Consider the following 17,179-nt stretch of genomic DNA (forward strand, 5'->3'; position numbering starts at 1 on the left):
CACACCTCATGTACTTTCCTGCCAGAGCTGGTTTTGAGCTGTGATCTCAGATCTCAGACTCCTGAATAGCTAGGATTACAGGAATGAGCCACAAACACCTGGTAAAATGCAATGAAAAAGGAATGAAAAAGGAAACAAGTTTTCATATTAATGATTTCATAATGTAACACTGTTTTGCTGCTGTTTCAGAAATTTTGAAGAATCTGAAGATGAATTGAGAAATGAAGTAGTAGAATCCCTAGAAAATCTTGCTTCTTTCAAAGAAGAAGAAAAGGAAGAGGCTTCCATCTTCTCTAAAGATGCTGAAAAGTCAGGAGAAAAAGAAGAATCAAATGAAGCCTTAGAAGTGGTTAATAGTCTATCGATTGACCCAGTTTGTTTTACTGATGATAACTAAGAACAATCAAAACATACAAGTGTGATTACTGGAATTTTTCTTCTCTTTTTTTTTTTTAATAGTATTGGGTTCAGTGAACTTTTAGGCATTTTGTTTTGTTTCTTTGATTCTTTGCTTTTAAGACAGGGCCTCACTATGTTACTCAGGGTAGACTAGAATTCACTATTAGCTTAGGCTGGCCTCGACTTGGGATCCTTCTATCTCTACCTCCAGAGAGCTGGGATTATAGGCATGCACACTGCACCCAGATCCTACCTATCTTTTCTTATTAAGAATAAGAAGTACCTATTCCCTATAGTACCTGTTTAGGTATAAGTAAAAACAAATCATTTATTTGTAAGAGTTTTTCAGTGATCGTCTCTAGGACTTGATTTTTCTTTCAAGTCAGATAATAGAACTCCCTTTAGAAGGATGGCTTTAGATTTTAGGGTAGGGAAAGAGAGTTAGCCCAGGAGCAGTGAGAGAGGACACGTAAACCACAGAGACCAAAAGCACCTAGAAACTTACAATAACTTCTAGTGTAGAAGTAACAGAAGTAACTTTCCTGCACTCACTGACGGATTTAGCATAGACACATTCTCATTTATTCATTCATATCAAAGTCTTGGATACTAGGGTTTATTTAAATAATTAAACACCAACATTCTGAAAGCACTGATACTAACACTTGTCTTTATTTCATAATTTTGCCTATAAGATGATCTTGTAAAAATACCTTGGAAATTATTAAAAAATAAAGAGTAAAAGGACAGGGGAGGTAGCGAGGGATAGAATGTATGCTTAGCAAGCATAAGGCCTTCAGTCTAATCCAGAGCCACACCCCAAAGCATAAATAATTTTTAAGAAAGTCTACAAAATCTAACAACCAATACTTAGGCACCACAAACAAGATAAAGATTTCCTTTCCTCTTTATGCATTTTCTTTCTTCTTTAAATATTAAAGAAGTGCTAGAGGCTCATGCCTGTAATCCTAGCTACTTGGGAGGCTGAGCTCTGAGGATTGCTGCTCAAAGCCATTCTGGTCAGAAAAGGCCGTATAACATTTATCTCCAATTAACCAGGAAAAAAGCTAGAAGTGCAGCAAAAAAGCCAAGCAGGTGCACAAGGCCCTGAATACAACCCCCAGTACCAGTACCCCATTCCCTCCACATTTCTCAGCATGTGGAACTACACTAGAAGAATTGGGAGACTGTAGGAAGATTATTGTACAAAGACCACGTAACATGTACTTTACAGTTAAAGTGTAACTTTAACTACACAGGGAATGTGAACTTAGCAAAATCAATAGTCACCCAGATGTTCTCAGACAGTAATTGACATACTGTTTTGACATTTTTCATAGTACCAGTAATTCAGTAAACAAACTAAAATACAAGTAAGTACCACATTAAGAACACTGGAAATGAACATATATGCAAATCGTATCTTATATTTATGATCCATGAGTCAATTTTTTGGAAAAAAATTAAAAAATGAACCTTTAATGTGTTTTAAGGAATCTTCTTTCACTATATCTTCTACTTGTTCATTTCAATTTCTTCCTCTTTAGTTACATAGTTTTCTTTGTGTAGATGTTGTAGGCTGAGTGGGCTATAGCATGGATCTGACCTTAAAGACTAGCCATAGAATAAGAAAGAGCAGTGGGCCCAGAGTCAAAACACCACTTCATAATCCGGATGCTGTCATTAAAGAACTTTGTAACACTGAAGGAGTCCACCCATAACTCAGGTATAAATCAGACTGATGAAGGGAGTGTCAATTCACTGAACAAGGGTATCTGTAGAAAATGCTGAAAGCTGTTAAGATCTGCATACACATATAATCATTAGTAAAGACGATATCAGAGGCATTTACTCTAATGTTTGGAATTTTCAAAGTAATTTTACATTCTCCATCTCAGTATTACCACTCTAAAATTCAATAAGGGTAAGCATTAACATCTCCAGCTCATGTGAAAAGATTCAAAAAGATTAAGGAGCAGCTTTAATTTCAGAAAATCAGATGTTTGTAACGAATGAAGTGGATGCTGCTGACTCAGTCCAGTACTCATTTCTTTCTGAGATCCTAGGGTTTGAACTCAGGACCTTATACTTGCGTCAAGCCATCGAGCGCTCCTTTCAAAGGCTAGCTCACCATCTAACAATGCATGGTTTTGTTTATATAAAATGTGAGGCTAGTTCTCTTTATCTCATAATTAAGCCAGAAAACAACTTTCTTGATGTTCTCTTGAGTAAATTAGCTTGCTTACTTGGGTTGGAGCTGTTATGGATGTGGGAGACCCATCCAAATGTGCTGTGATAACCAGGCAACTTTTAATTATGGCATCTTAACCTCAACATGCCTATACATATTCATGAAGTAATCAGCCCATTCCACCTCTTACATATGTGCCTTGGGAACAGAATTAGATACATCTACAAAGTTGTTTTTAAGAAAACCATTAGGTACATTGAAACAGGTGACCCACGAATTAAATGTACCAGAAATTTTGGGGTTAGGGATATAGCTCACTAGAAGAATATTTGCCTAGTATGAACAAGCCTGGAGTACAATCCCTAACAACTCCCTGATCCAAAAAGATTTGTGTTTCAAAATGTCAGAATAATCCTAAAGTGCTAGTTACTTTTTATCTATCCTCCCTTTTTACTTTAACATTTCCTTCTATTCTAAAAGGAAAATTTCAGCTAAGAGGTAGAGCTTGTCCTCTGCCTGTGTAAGGTCTTGGGTTTGATTCCTAATACTCAAATAAAACAATAAAATACAATAAAACAAACAAGTGATCAAATAAAGAGAATTTTTCCTGTTGAGTGATTTCAAAAACAGAACATAAAAATATGGATTATACCAAATTCAGTTGTTAATGTTTTTCTTTCAGTTCTGCATTTTGTAAAACCGAAGACCACATATTAATCTAAATTGTTATATTAGGATATGTAAGAGTGCGTTTTCCATTTAGGTAATTTGGCCTTTTCTCAATAAAATACTTTTTCTAAACACATACTGCTGAGAACACTGTTCAGACTGACTTGATTATAACAGAAATAAGTATAGAAAAGTATTTACATATGAAGGGGTAATTAACCATTTTAAGTTTTGGTGCTGGGGATTGAACCCAGGCCCTCACCCATATGGAGTATGTGCTTTAACTGTGAGCTACACCTACAAACCCAACTATTTAATATAAAATACCTTTAATATATACAGATCTAGGATTATTTAAATAATTTCTCCACAGATGACAGGAATGTCACTTCAAACTCTTGGTCCGAAAATCTGCTTACAGATGCACGAGCATTTTTTCTGATCTGGAGTCTCTTTTCTGCAGACAGGGAGAGAATATGAGCCATAGTCTCAGCATAGCCATCTTCGGTCTCAGCCAGAAATCCAGTTATATCTCCTTCATGAGGAATAACGATGTCCAGCTTTGGACCCCCTGAGTTGTGTGCAAGGATAATTGTGCCAGCTGCCATACACTCCACAACTCCTGAGAAAGAAAAAAAATGAGCAGAAACCTTCAAAAGCTTGGACTCTCCATACTACATTCCTAGGAAACAGAAAGCTGTAAAATGAACTGCTTAAAATCATTCCAGGCCAGGTGCTGGTGGCTGATGCCTCTAGTCCTTGCTACTCAGGAGGCTGAGATCTGAGGATTGGGGTTCAAAGCCAGCCCAGGCAGGAAAGTCCATGAAACTCTTAGCTCCAATAAACCACTCAGAAAACCAGAAAGTGGTGCTGTAGCTCAAGTGGTAGAGTACTAGCCTTGAGCTGAAGAGCTGAGGGATAGTGTTCAGACCCAGAATTCAAGACCCATGACAGACAACCATGCCTGTAATCCTAGCTATTCAGCAACCTGAGATCTGAGGACCATGGTGCAGTGCCAGCTAGGCAGAAATGTCCTTGAGACTCTTCTCTAATTACCTATCCAAAGCTGGATGTGGAGCTATGGTTTAAGTGGTAGAGTACCAGTCTTGGGACAATGCCCAGGTTCTAAGTCCAAGCCCCAGTTAGGCACAAAAAACCAAAAATATCCTTTCATTCTTTCCCACTGGTTGACATGGCTCTCACTGGCACTGGTTTTCTTAACCGTCCCCTTCAGGCTCTTGCTCTGTGAACAAAGTCGCTTGAATGTAGTTATTGATGCTCCTTTAGTCACACTTGTGCTATTCTCTCACTTGCTGGCCAACTTTTAATTATTGTTTGGGACCCAGCTTGAGGGTCACAAGTCTGTCTTGTGTGACTATTCCTGGAACACTTCACCTTCCTTACACAGCATTGGCTCATGTCCAGCAAGGTGTGACCACCAGAAGGATGGGCAGCTTCTGAAGGGAAAGAACGAAGAGCAACTCCCACCTCAGCCATCTTCCCAGCCTCCTTGAGTCCCTGGTCCAGAGTGAGTACCAGTAAATGTCAGAAGACAGACTCTAAGCAGAGAGCTGGACCAATGATTCTTTGTACTTTTGGACTTACTATTATACTATTAACTAGGAATTTAAGACATAAGAAATTATAGTGTTAGTATAGGAAGCTCCACTTCTGTTTTCCTATAATGAGGAGAGACACAGAACAGGCACTTGAAAAATACATGTTACCAAATGACACCAAACAGCAGTTGACTTTACAATGAAATGTATGCTGAACCCAAAGTTAGAATAGAAACAGCAGCTTGAATAGCAAGACCAAATAAAGGGTAAAGAGACTGAAACTGAACCCTGATAGGATCTGGAAGAAAGATGGGGGTGAGGCCATTTCAATAATGAGCAAAAATTCACAAAGAATTTAAAAGAGAAATAGTGTGGAAAGCTGATCTGGAGACAGTGTCAGCTTCTACTGCCCAAATAAAAATGCTCACCCCTAAGCAAGCCCATTGAAATACCTCTCACTGGATCCTATCCAAAGATTCCAAGCTGCTCCTTTAGTATGATTTAGGGTAGGGGCAAGGAGTCTGTACCAGTACACAGATGAGTTTAGATGAGGAGAGAAGGCTTAAGGGTAGCTCAGTAGTAGAGCATAGCACTTGCCTAGTGAGTGCAAGACTGTGGGTTTGAACCCTAAAATAAACAAAAAAAAGTGAGGTGGGTGGATGGAAATAGAAAGCCTAGCAGTTAAGAGCAGTTGTTACCTCGGTAGAAGCCAGACCCTACCACTTCCTTTGTGACTGGACTGAAGTTTCTAGACCTCTCTGTGCTTGGGTTTTCATATGGACAAATGGGTATAACAATAATACCTATCAAACAGGGATTTAGAGAATATTAAACTAGATAATATTTGTAAAAATATCAATTTAGTAAACTCCATATACTAAGTGGTGGTTAATAAATTTCGTGTGTGTGTGTACATGTGCAAATATTTCTGGGAATAGAATCTAGGAGCTGTACATGCTAGCCAAGTACTCTGTCACTAAGCCATACCCAAGTCCAAGTACTAGTCTTTTTTTTTTTGTCAGGCATGGGGCTGGGGCTGAACGCGGTCCTTCAGCTCTTCAGCTCAAGGCTAGCGCTCCACCACTTGAGCTACAGTACCACTTCTGGTTTTTTGAGCGGTATATTGGAGCTAAGAGTCTCACAGACTTTCCTGCCTAGACTGGCTTTGAACCGAGATTCTCAGGTCTCAGCCTCCTGAGTAGCTAGAATTATAGCATCAGCCACCAGCACCCAGCCCAAGTACTATTCTTAACTACTGTCTTAAAAGGTCCGAGATGAAGAAAGCACACTTGGTGGATTAAGAAAAGAGAATGAGGATGTCATAGACACTTCCAGAGTATTTTTAACTTATCATAAATCTAAAGTAGTATGTCTTGCATATCAAACTAGTTAAGGACAAACTCACCAATCCCAAAATGCTCATTCCACATGGTGTGCAGACCAATTGTTGCTTCAGACAAATAATTCTTTAATTCCTCAAATGGAATGTTTATTTTAAATTCCACATGTTCTTGAACCCCTAAATCCTCGGACAGCCTTCTCAGTTGGTTTACTCTGAGTTCATCTTCTTTGTTACGACAACCTCCAATGAGGATGAGTTTGAGTAGAGAGGGTGACTCAGCTGTCTTCTTACACAGCAATTTAGCAAAGGCTCTGATCTGCAAAGAGTGATCCTTTTCAGGCCTGAACTGGCCAATGGAAACCAGTAAATGTCCTGGGGTTTTCTGTTTCTCATTTAAGGGAATGTCCAGAAATGTCTGCACATCACAAGGTGGATAAACAATGTTAGTGCAATGCCCAACCTTCCAAAGTGCAAGAATATGGTTTAGGGTCCAAGAAGAATTCACCATGACCACATCACTGCAAGAACCAACAAGCCCATAAAGAAAGGCAAACAAATAGTAGTAGATGAGTTTTACTTTGCTGAGAAAAGGATTCCTGGTAATGAAGGCTGCATTATTAAAGCCAACACTTTGATTCTTCACCACAGACAGCATGTCAGTGCTGATAGTGGGGTAATGAACATAACTTCCAATTCGGCAACCTCCTACATACTTAAACAGAGGGAATGTGAACGCGTAGCCCATGGAATCAATGTAAACATCAGGAACATACTGCATCAACGCCTCCCAGCCAAGGACAATGGAGCCAAGACTTTGGCCCAAGAGTGTGAAGTGAGGGTAGCGTGAATCTTCCACAAGGTAGCGTTTCTTTAAGAACACAAATTTCACTGGATGAATTAATCTGATGTTAAATCTTCTGAAAGCACCTTCTAGTATCTGTTGACCAGTGACATTAACATCACCAGTATAAATAATGTATACTGCCTCAGGATACCTAAATAGAATATGATAGTTAAGAATCCCATTAGTTTAGGTTAAAAATCAAGCAAACAGTTGTAGATAGTTGTCTCATAATCATGAACAAGCTTATTTTATGTTAAAAAATGTTTTCAACGATTCTCATCATTTCACATGAAGTACTGACTCTCCCCTTTCTGTTGCCCAAGGATGTTAGTCCTTCAAATGAGACATTTTATGTTGAAATCCAACCTACAATACAGTGTACCAGCTGGATGCTGGTGGCTCATGCCTGTAATCCTAACTATTCAACAAGGTCTGAGCATCGGAAGCTAGCCAGGGAAGGAAAAGTCTGCGAGACTCTCATCTCCAGTTAATCACCAAAAAGTCAGACATGGAGCTGTGGCTCAAATAAAGCACCAGCCTTGAGTGAAAAGTTAAAAGACAGTGCCCAGAGTTGGGACTCATCACTAATTAGCCACAAAGAAGTGGGAAGTGGTGGTGCTATGGCTCAAGTGGCAGAGTACCAGTGTTGAGCAAAAAAATCTAAGAGATAGTGGCCAGGACCTTAGTTTAAGCTCTACTACGGGGACAAAAAAAGGGGGGGAGGAGGGGAAGCTACTCTTAAGAGATTAATGGGATTATTGCCTTTATTTCTTTGGTGCTAGGGATTGAATACAGGGTCTTATGCATATTCAGCACACTTTCCCATTGAACACCCCTCCTAGTTTCCTAAAGGGGTGTAATGTGGCTCTTTGACCTTTTTGCAACATGAGGACATAGCAGAAATAGCAATGAAGAAGCAGAACGTGATTCTTACCAGTTATCAGAGCTATATTTAGGTAATGATTTTTTAAAATAATTTCATTATTTTATTGTTGCTTTAGAGGTGTTATACAGCATGGTTACCTTTACATTTATGAGATAATAAATACATTTCCTTCCTTTTGTATAGTATCATTTGTTCCCTCATTCTCTCCCATTCCCTCCCATCTCTGCCCACAGGTTGCTTGGTGCAGTCTGTGGGCCTGCTGCTGCACTTTTTCACATTTTCCACTCATTTTGTGCCTTCCCCTCACCTTCCTCAGATATGTACATGTATACATTCTATATGAGGTAAAGAATAGAGTCATCAGAGAATGAAAAGGTCCTTGGTTTCCTTATCTTTTGGAGTTTGTTTCAATATGTATATTATTTTATGTACATATAAAGAGGTAATTGGGTATTACAACTTGTTGATTTTCTCCTAAGACTATCTTCTTTTGGTCCTACTGTGAGTGTCTAGAATCCTGTATAATTTGTCATATCTCATTGCGTTTAAATCTAACTTCCACATATGAAGGAGAACATTTGCCATTTGTCTCTCTGATCTTGGCTTACTTCACTCAACATGATTTGTTCTAGTTCCACCTATTTCTCTGCAAATGACATTATTTTATCCTTTCTAATGGCCGTGTAAAATTCTATTGTACATAGGTACCACACTTGTTTTGGATCCATTCATCTACCGTGGGGCACCTGGGTTGTTTCCCTATCTTAGCTATTGTGAATAATGTGGCAATGAACATGGATGTGCAGGTGTCCTTTTCACAGCCTGGCTCTTGATGTCCAGGGTAGATGCCTGGGAGTTGTAGGATTGGGTTATAGGGAAGGTCTATGTTTAGTTTTTTGAGCAACCTCCAGACTGTTTTCCAGAGTGCTTGTGTAAGTTTGCATTCCCACCAGCAGTACAGTATGGATCCTTTTTCTCACTTCCACAGCAACATTTGTTGTCCACATTCAGACTATTGGCCAGTCTAACTGGGGAAAGATGGTATCTCGGGGTTGTTTTGAGTTGCATTACCTTTATGGACAGGGATGATGAGCACTTCCTCATGTGTTTCTTTGCCATTCTTACCTCTTCTTCTGAGTATGCTTTCCTTAGCTCTCTTACCTATTTAGTGATTGGTTTATTAGGTTAGGGAGGGGTTAGTGTCTTGAGTTCCCTGTATATATTGGATATTAGGCCTTTGTCTGACATATAGCTGCTGTTTTTCTAGTTTAGTAGCTATGTCCTTAACTGTACAGAAACTTTTTATTTTAATGTACTCCCATTTGTCGAGTCACTCTCCTATCTGTTATGCCCCTGGGACTCTAGGTAATGATTTTTTTTTTTTTTTTGGTCCAGTTGTGGGGCCTGAACTCTGGGCCTGAGTGCTGTCCCTCAGCTCTTCAGCTCAAGGCTAGCACTCTACCACTTGAGCCACAGTGCCACTTCCAGCTTTTTTTTTCTTTTTGCTTATGTGGTGCTGAGGAATGGAACCCAGGGCCTCAGGCATGCAAGGCAAGTGCTCTACCACTGAGCCAACTTCCCAGCCCCTAGGTAATGATTTTTTTAATGGCAATAATATAATAAATGAACTTAAGAGATGCATACCTACTTTTTCTGAAGGGCTCTCAAAGCACACCATAAAACTCTTTCTCCTCCACCACCAGCATTGCAATATGGATGAAAAAATGCAATCACCAGCTGCTTTCTCCCATTTTTGCTGGTTGATAATGACATTTTCTTTCTTTGTAGCATCAGTCTGATTCCACACAGGACAAGTACTAAACATACACATAAAGCTCCACATACAATTAGTCCCGGGAGGAACAATGAATAAAAAAACCTGGAATAAGAAGGAAAGTTCAAAACCACTCAAATGCTCATTAAAAAAATAACATAAGTTAAAGTCTAGTTTACATACTTAGTTTATATATAGTAGCACAGACAATTTTTGTAGTTTGCAAGATTATTTACACTTTTCTTTCTTTTTCTTTGGTGATCTTTGGGACCAAACCCAGGGCCTTACATGTTAGGCAAGAGCTGTACCACTGGGCTGTATATCCAGCCCAACAATAGTTAATTTTCTTGTGCATGTAACAGTCCGGGGGCTTGAATTCATGGCCTGGGCACTCTCCCTGAGAGTTTTTGCTCAATACTAGCACTTGAACCACCGCTCTATTTCTGGCATTTTTGGTAGTTTAGTAGAGATAAGAGTCATAGATTTCCCTGCTGGGGCTGGCTTCAAATCATGATCCTCATATCTCAGCCTCCTGAGTAGCTAGTATTACAGGTGTGAGCCAATGGTGCCCAGTGATAGTTAATTTTTAAATATCCATTCCAGAAACGTTGTGTTTTGCTTGTTTTTGTATAGGGGTTTGGACTCAGGGTCTTAATGTGTGCTAGCCAAGTATTCTACCTCTATCTCTATATCCCTAAGCTGTTTTTTGCTTTAGTTATTTTTGGATAAGGTCTTGGCTTTATTATAATCATTATTATTTACAATATGTATTATTGTTACTACTACTACTACTAGTACCACCACTATTATTTTGGCCTGTGGTTTACCTAGGACTGTGATCCTCCTGATCTCTGCCAGTAGGTGGGATTACAACCTTAACCACAGAAATTCTTAATTCTAACTTCTTTAGCGCTGCAAGATGGTTAAAGACATAATGAATCTAATAGTTTGGCATCCCTACCTTGTGTTACATTAAGGCAGTTTTATTTACTGTCAGTGTAAATGTCAACATAGAGAAAAGACATGCCTAACATGTGCCTGGCCAAGAGTTCAATTTCTAGCATACCTCCCCCCTCCCCACACTAGGTTTACCTATATTTAAACAGAAAAATGTAAAAAAAAGTAACTGTAACCAGCGGTTAGTCACTCCTTTAGAAAATAGCAAATACAATGTACAGAGCACTAAATCAGGAATATCCCATATGGCAGGGGATAACATGAAGACTGAGAACAAACCTTTCTACTCAGAGTATTTGAATATTCATTATTGAATTTGAAGTAGAATGTATAAAAATAAATAACAAATACCTGAATATGTATAAGAAACTACTATTCTTGCTTGTTATTCAGGAAATTATTTTCTAATTATAAAATTTCAATCTGTAAAAGTTCATGCCTAGATCCTAGCTACTCAGGAGGCCAAGATTTGAGAACCACAATTTGAAGCCAGCCCAGCCAGACTTGTCATCTTCAATTATGTAGAAAAAGACAGAATTGGGGTTAGGGTTCAGATGGTAGAGTACCAAATATAAGATGAACTTGAGGTCCTTAGTTTAAGTCCCAGTACTGGCCCACAATTTATTTTAATTTTTTGTTGGTCGTGGGACTTGAACTCTGGGCCTGGGCGCTGTCCCTCAGCTCTTCAGCTCAAGGCTAGTGCTCTACCACTTGAGCCACAGTGCCACTTCCGGTTTTCTGGTAGTTAACTGGAGATAAGTGTCACTTTCCTGCCCTGGCTGCCTTTGAACCGAGATCCTCAGATCTCAACCTCCTGAGCAGCAAAGATTACAGGGGTGAGCCACCAGCGCCCGGCTCACAATTTTTTTTAAACCTCAATAAAAATACGTAGATGCTAGACAAAAAAAGAACCTAGGAGATAGCGGTGAGCATAATGACATATAAAGGGGACTAGCGGGAAGGATCCTGAGTTGGAGGCTGTCTCAAAACAACAACAACAGCAACAAAATCTAAACCAAGCAAGGCGAAACCAAAAGAGTTAGAAAGCTAGAACATCAAAGATACTCAGTATGTTCAGTGGGAAAAAGCATTTACAATAATTTTATAACAAAGGTTAGAAAAGTCAGTTTTCCCACCAAAATGTTAGCAGCTGTTATCACCAGATGGAAACATTCTTGGTGGCTTTTCCTTTTATTTATCTATGCTGTAACTGTCCTAAAAGAAACTGTGTTACATATATAACTAAAAAAAGGAAGGCAATATTTTATAACTACTTTTACATCAATGAGAAAATAAAGCAGTGGATCGTCAAGAAACCCAGAACATATATGTTATAATTAAGTGACACGTATTAACCAAAGTAGTTTGGGTGAGTTAAACAAACAAACAAAAAGCCCCGAGTCCAGAAGGAAGAACTAGCTTCTTAGCCTTGGAAAAAACACACTCGTGGCTCCATCCTAGAGTGAAACGGGGAAGGAAGATCAGGAATTTATGACGGACAAAATGGACTGCGAAGAGGAGAAAGAAAAGGCAGAAACAAAACTGGGAACTGTCGCTAGCCAGCAGGGGGGCAAGCGGGAAACTGCGGTAAACTGAGTCAAAGACCTAGCGGTCTCCCACCCATCTAGGAGACCCCAAAGGGAGAGGAAGATCTTCCCACTTGGCCTGACCCAATCTCCTAAAATCACATCAAGGAAAGCCATTCCCCTGCAAACTTAAGCTGCACGCGAAAGAAAATTACCACCAAAAAACCAGGTCAAGGTTGTGAGTTCACGCCCCGGGCTACTCACCGCAATAACTCGCACAAGCACCAGCTCCCAGTGGTAGCCGCCATCTTTAGCCGACCCCGGAACTCAGGAAGCTCTCGGCCGTTCCTCTTCTCTATTGGCTCCTGAGGAAATAACGGCGTGCTATCCCCGCCCTCACGGACCTCTTTACTTTGCAATTGGTCCCTGGCAGCAGCTTCCCATGACTTTTCAGCCAATAGGCTCTACCGAGGCGTAGACAAAATTTCCGTCCGGCGCGCATGGGTCCCGCCCCCTTAGTAGGAGTTGGGCTGTGGAGTGGGGGCGTGGCCTGTGACGGACAGCCCGCACTCCCGCCCTCCAGCCCTTCTCCACCACCCACCGTGAACTCCCCCCCACCCCCGGGAGTACCCCCCCATCCCTTGCCCCAAACCGGTCTCCTGTTGAACAAATGGGGCCGCTCTGGCTGGTCGCGGATCGATCCTCGAGGTGCCGCAGCGGTCGCTGGCTTTGCCACCTGCGGCGTCCCGGAGTCGCGCGCACAGTCCGTGAGGGGGCTGCGCGGAGTTGACGCCGAGCCGTCCCCTCAGGCAGTGGCCGCACCCGGGGACCTGCGTCTCGGGTCCGGGGCTGCGCCTCTCGCCGGCTTTTCCCTCACGGCACTCGGCTGGGGCTCCGAGGACCCAGTCGTGAGCGCATCTGCCCCAGGTAGCGGAGACCCGGGGCTGGGGAGGGGCCGGCTCCCGTGGGGACACTGAGGCAGGGGTCGGCGCGGCCCGGGGTGTGGGGGGGATCGGAGGCCCGGCCGCCCGCCCGCGCCGCGCGCGAACCCCCTGATCCCACACGAGGGGGTGTGTTAGACGAGTGGCCGGCAGGTGCGGGCAAGTCCGCTTCTCTTCTCCCGGGAATAATCCCCGCCTTTCTCCTCCCCTGACCAGGTAGGTGACCTTTGGGCTCCCTGCGGGATCTGGAAAGACGTTGGCGTGTGTGGAGAATGATGCCTGAGCGGGAGAGTCTGATTTCAGCCAGCGAAGAGCCTAGCCGGGAGGTAAGTGGCCTTAACGCCCTGCCCACGCCGCCGTCACCCCTACCCGGAGGGCTTTCTGTCCCGCCTGTCGCTGCAGCCTGGCAGGTGCGCTGGGCACAGGTGCGCGGGACTCAGCTCTTGCTCTAGTGGCTTGGGAGGAAAGCACCCTAGAAAGGGCACTGTCCCTGGCCCGCTGGTGTTGAGGAACAGTTTGAAAACCTAGCATTTTCCCATTCACCTTTACCCTTTTAAGGGGTCTGATGCCTGCCAGGCAAAGAGCGGGAAGTTGCTGTGTGATTCGGTGCAGAAGTTATTATCGTTGGGTGGCAGATCCAGACTATCCAAGTCCTGTGGTCTATCCAAGTCAAGTGGTCTATCCAAGTCCTGCCATGTTTTCTTTATTATTCTTTTAATGCAGTCTTTTAAAAATGGAATACTTTGCATGACAAGACAACCTTTTCCAGTCCTTTTCTTCATGTACTACTGCCTTCATTCACCAAACATTTATTGAAAACTCAGTATGTTGAAGAGTTTGATAGAGTTGTTGACAACCTCTCCCCCCCCCCCACTCCGGCCACTCCCCACACACACGGGAGGAGAGAAACCTATAGGTTTCTTCCTGTGTTGTTTTAAAATGCTCTATTTTACCTGAATGAAACCACGTGTTGTAGTTTCTTTTTTTTCCCCATTCACACTATATTTTGGAATTAGCTCCACTAAGTATCTCAGTTTAACCTTCTCACAGATGTATCATGGTTTATTGACCTCCTGTGGGTGGATGTTTTGAGTGCCTTACTCCCTTCTTTCACAAGAGGACACGATCTTTGTATTTGAGTTTTAATACAAACATGGAATGTTTCTTTAGGATATAGGATTAATGGATTCAAGAATAGGTCACTTCTTTTCTATACACTTGGAATTAACTTATTGTTATTGTTGAGTCTATTTAGTAGTGAAATTCATCTAGGCTGGTGGGTAGAAATGAAATATAAGTGGATTCATGGATAAGCAGAGAGGCTGGTGAGTAGGTGACTCTTTGTGGCATGAGACTTCATTTGATCAAGGATGTGAAGACAGCATACACTGGGGAGGGGTGGCTGGAGCAGAGGAGATAATTCCAACTGTCTGCAGTGTCTTCATCTAGATAGAAAAATCTTTGTACTTCCAGATCAGCCTCAAGACTTGCCCCCTCCTTGAAACCTATATATCTCCTGCCCTCATTGACCTCATTCTGTTCTGGATTCCTTTGATAATAGCCAATATGAGCTTACTATGTGTTACACATTGTATTAAGTACTTTATATCCCTCTCTGTGCACTCTCTCATTTAATCCTCATAATGCCCATTTCACCCAGTTTTTTATTTATTTATTTTCCAGTGCTGGGGATCAAATCCAGGATCCTGTGCTCATATACTGTTATCATTGACCCATACACCCAGCCTTAAAACCCTTTAACATAGATTTTTCTTCTTGTTGTTGTTAATTTTGTGCTAGGAATCAAACCCATTCTACCAACAAACTTTTCCTGGAACTCTGTTAAGATAGTAGCTTCAGTAATCATCATTTGTGCAGCAAATAACTTTTAAAGTACTCCCTGCCAGGAATTGTAGACACCGGGAATTCCATTATGATCAAGATCTTTCCTTTAGAGACTTTGCATCCTAATAAAAGATCCTGATAGGGGTGGCAGTGGAGGGGGAGATGGATGTGGGGGTGGGGTAGTTGTGGTGTGTGTATAACCAATAAATAGTGTTATTTCTGATATTGCTGACTGTGTGGAAGCTAGTAAAGCTGAGTAGGAGCATAAGAAAAGGTCTGAGTTTTGAGTAGAGCCCTTGATAGCCTACATTTCAGGCGAGTATGCTGGGGAACTGAAAGTGTCTAAGTCCTAATACAGGAATGCATAATAAATGTGTATTTGATCTTTGTCCTAGGTTCCTGATACAATGCCAAACCCTTGGCATTTCCTGAATGGTTGTAGTAGTAATAGGAATATTTTGTTGTTGTTCATAATAAGTTTTCATAATACCTAAATTCTGCTAGTGACAGGGACCTTGATGAGCCCCTAGAATCTAGACCTCAGTCTAGATGTCAGAGGAATCACTTACATTACTAGGGAGTTAGAACTTTCCGCCCCATCCTCCAACCTCTAGAAAGGTGCTAGGGATTGTAGTTGAGTTACTTACCAATGGTTGATGATTTGATCATGCCTACAGAATGTAACCTCCATAAAAACATCAAATGATGGGCTTGGTAGACATATTGAGGCTCTGGGAGGGTGGCTTGCCTGGAAGGGCATGGCAGCTCTGTGCACCTGGCTCCTACTGCTTGCCCTGTGTGTATCCTTAATAAAGAACTGGTAGCTAGGTGCTGGTGGCTGATGCCTGTAATCCTAATTACTCAGGAAACTGAGATCTGAAGATCTCAGTTCAGTGTCAGCCAAGCTCAAAGACTCTGTTTCCAATCAACCAGCAAAGATGTCAGAAATGGAGGTGTGGGTCAGGTGGTAGAGTGTCAGTCTTGAGAGAAAAAAAATAAAGGAGAATGAGATGCTGTGAGTTCAAGTCCCAGTATCAGTACAAAAACACAAACAAAAAACTGGTAATAGGTCAAGTGCTTTCTTGAGTTCTGTAATAACATACTAGCAAATTATCCATCCTGAAGTTGTGGCAAACCTCTAAATTTATAGTTGGTCATTCATAAGTTCAAGAGTCCTTGGGGACTGATGTCAACAGTTGGGGCTGCCTTGTGGGACTGAGTCTTTATCTTGTGAGACCAGTGCTAACTTAAGATAGTGACAATGGAATTGAGTTGCTGAGCCCCAGTTGTCTGCAAAGTGGGAAAATTGGTTGATAGGAAAAAAGCTCATTATTTTAGGGGTCAGAAGTAGTGAGACTGGAAACAGAACAGAAGGGGTGTCCTTAGTGTTTGAGGAACAAAAAAGAGGTAGAGGGGCGTGAGTAGTGGGAAGAGGGGGAAGCCGTAGAACCTGAGATTAGAATTCATCACTTTAAAAGTGGGGACACTGGAAGCAGGAGTGACCTAGTGGGCCTTGAGTGTCTAGCTAATAAGAGGTAGACATAAGGTTGAATTTTATCCAGGCCTGTGAGGCTTTCTCCTAGAGTCACTTGATACTAGATTATACTACCTGTTATTTTCACCAAAACTAACAAATACAGCTATTTTTTTTGGCAATTCTTGTGTTTGCATGCCCCTCCCTCCCTCCCTCCCTCCCCTCCTCCCTCTCTCTCTCCCTCCCTCTCTTCCTTCCTTCCTTCCTTCCTTCCTAATCCACAGGCTGTAAAATCCCAGGTCTTGTGGAAGTGCTTTACTCAGTCCCTCATTTTTCTCCATAGATGACATCTTACATCAAGGAAACCAATTGTATTATTGGATGTGCTTGACTTCTTACATCAAGGAAACCAACTCTATTAGATGTGCTTTCTCCAACCTTCCATCCAACTTTACCTATTTTCTCCCCAATTTTATTTAGACCTCACATTTATTTTAGACCTATTATTTTATTTCAACCTATTTTGGTTTGTGTTTGTCTTTTTGAAATAAGGCTCATTATGAAGCCCAGGTTGGCCTAGAACTCACAATCTTTACAGCTTTGCAGTGCCTGGATTATAGGCATGTACTGTACAACCTGCTTTTATCTCTATCTCTCTAGAATCAGAAGACAGGCAAGCCAGCCTTCTTACCAAGGTCATGCCCTTTGTCAGTATCTTTGACCCCCTTCCTCCCACCTATGTAGCCTTTATTTGCTTCTAGGCTTTCTCTTT

The 17,179-nt window shown here is 41.7% G+C and overlaps 2 protein-coding genes across 3 annotated transcripts in view; one reads left to right on the forward strand and one right to left on the reverse strand.

Moving 5' to 3' along the window:
• The window catches only part of Nek5 (NIMA-related kinase 5), a 47,166-nt gene extending 45,827 nt beyond the window's left edge, over positions 1-1,339 (forward strand). Inside the window, exon 20 of the mRNA XM_013034815.1 lies at positions 190-1,339. Within this exon, the coding sequence (XP_012890269.1) occupies positions 190-397 (208 nt within the window). The 3' untranslated portion in view covers positions 398-1,339. The remainder of the gene's footprint in view (positions 1-189) is intronic.
• Alg11 (ALG11, alpha-1,2-mannosyltransferase) overlaps positions 1-12,528 on the reverse strand; it is a 30,130-nt gene extending 17,602 nt beyond the window's left edge. Inside the window, exons 1-4 of one of the 2 annotated variants that reach the window (XM_013034849.1) lie at positions 12,412-12,528; positions 9,539-9,769; positions 6,224-7,155; positions 3,587-3,881 (exon numbers count right to left, since the gene is read on the reverse strand). In XM_013034849.1, coding sequence (XP_012890303.1) covers positions 3,610-3,881; positions 6,224-7,155; positions 9,539-9,769; positions 12,412-12,455 — 1,479 coding nt within the window. In that variant the 5' untranslated portion in view covers positions 12,456-12,528 and the 3' untranslated portion in view covers positions 3,587-3,609. Of the gene's footprint in view, positions 1-3,177; positions 3,882-6,223; positions 7,156-9,538; positions 9,770-12,411 lie in introns of those variants that run through there. The other variant, XM_013034848.1, reaches the window with a different exon arrangement.
• Between the last annotated feature and the right edge of the window lie 4,651 nt (positions 12,529-17,179).

The sequence above is a fragment of the Dipodomys ordii genome, unplaced genomic scaffold (assembly GCF_000151885.1).
Source record: "Dipodomys ordii isolate 6190 unplaced genomic scaffold, Dord_2.0 Scaffold197, whole genome shotgun sequence".
Taxonomy (NCBI): domain Eukaryota; kingdom Metazoa; phylum Chordata; class Mammalia; order Rodentia; family Heteromyidae; genus Dipodomys; species Dipodomys ordii.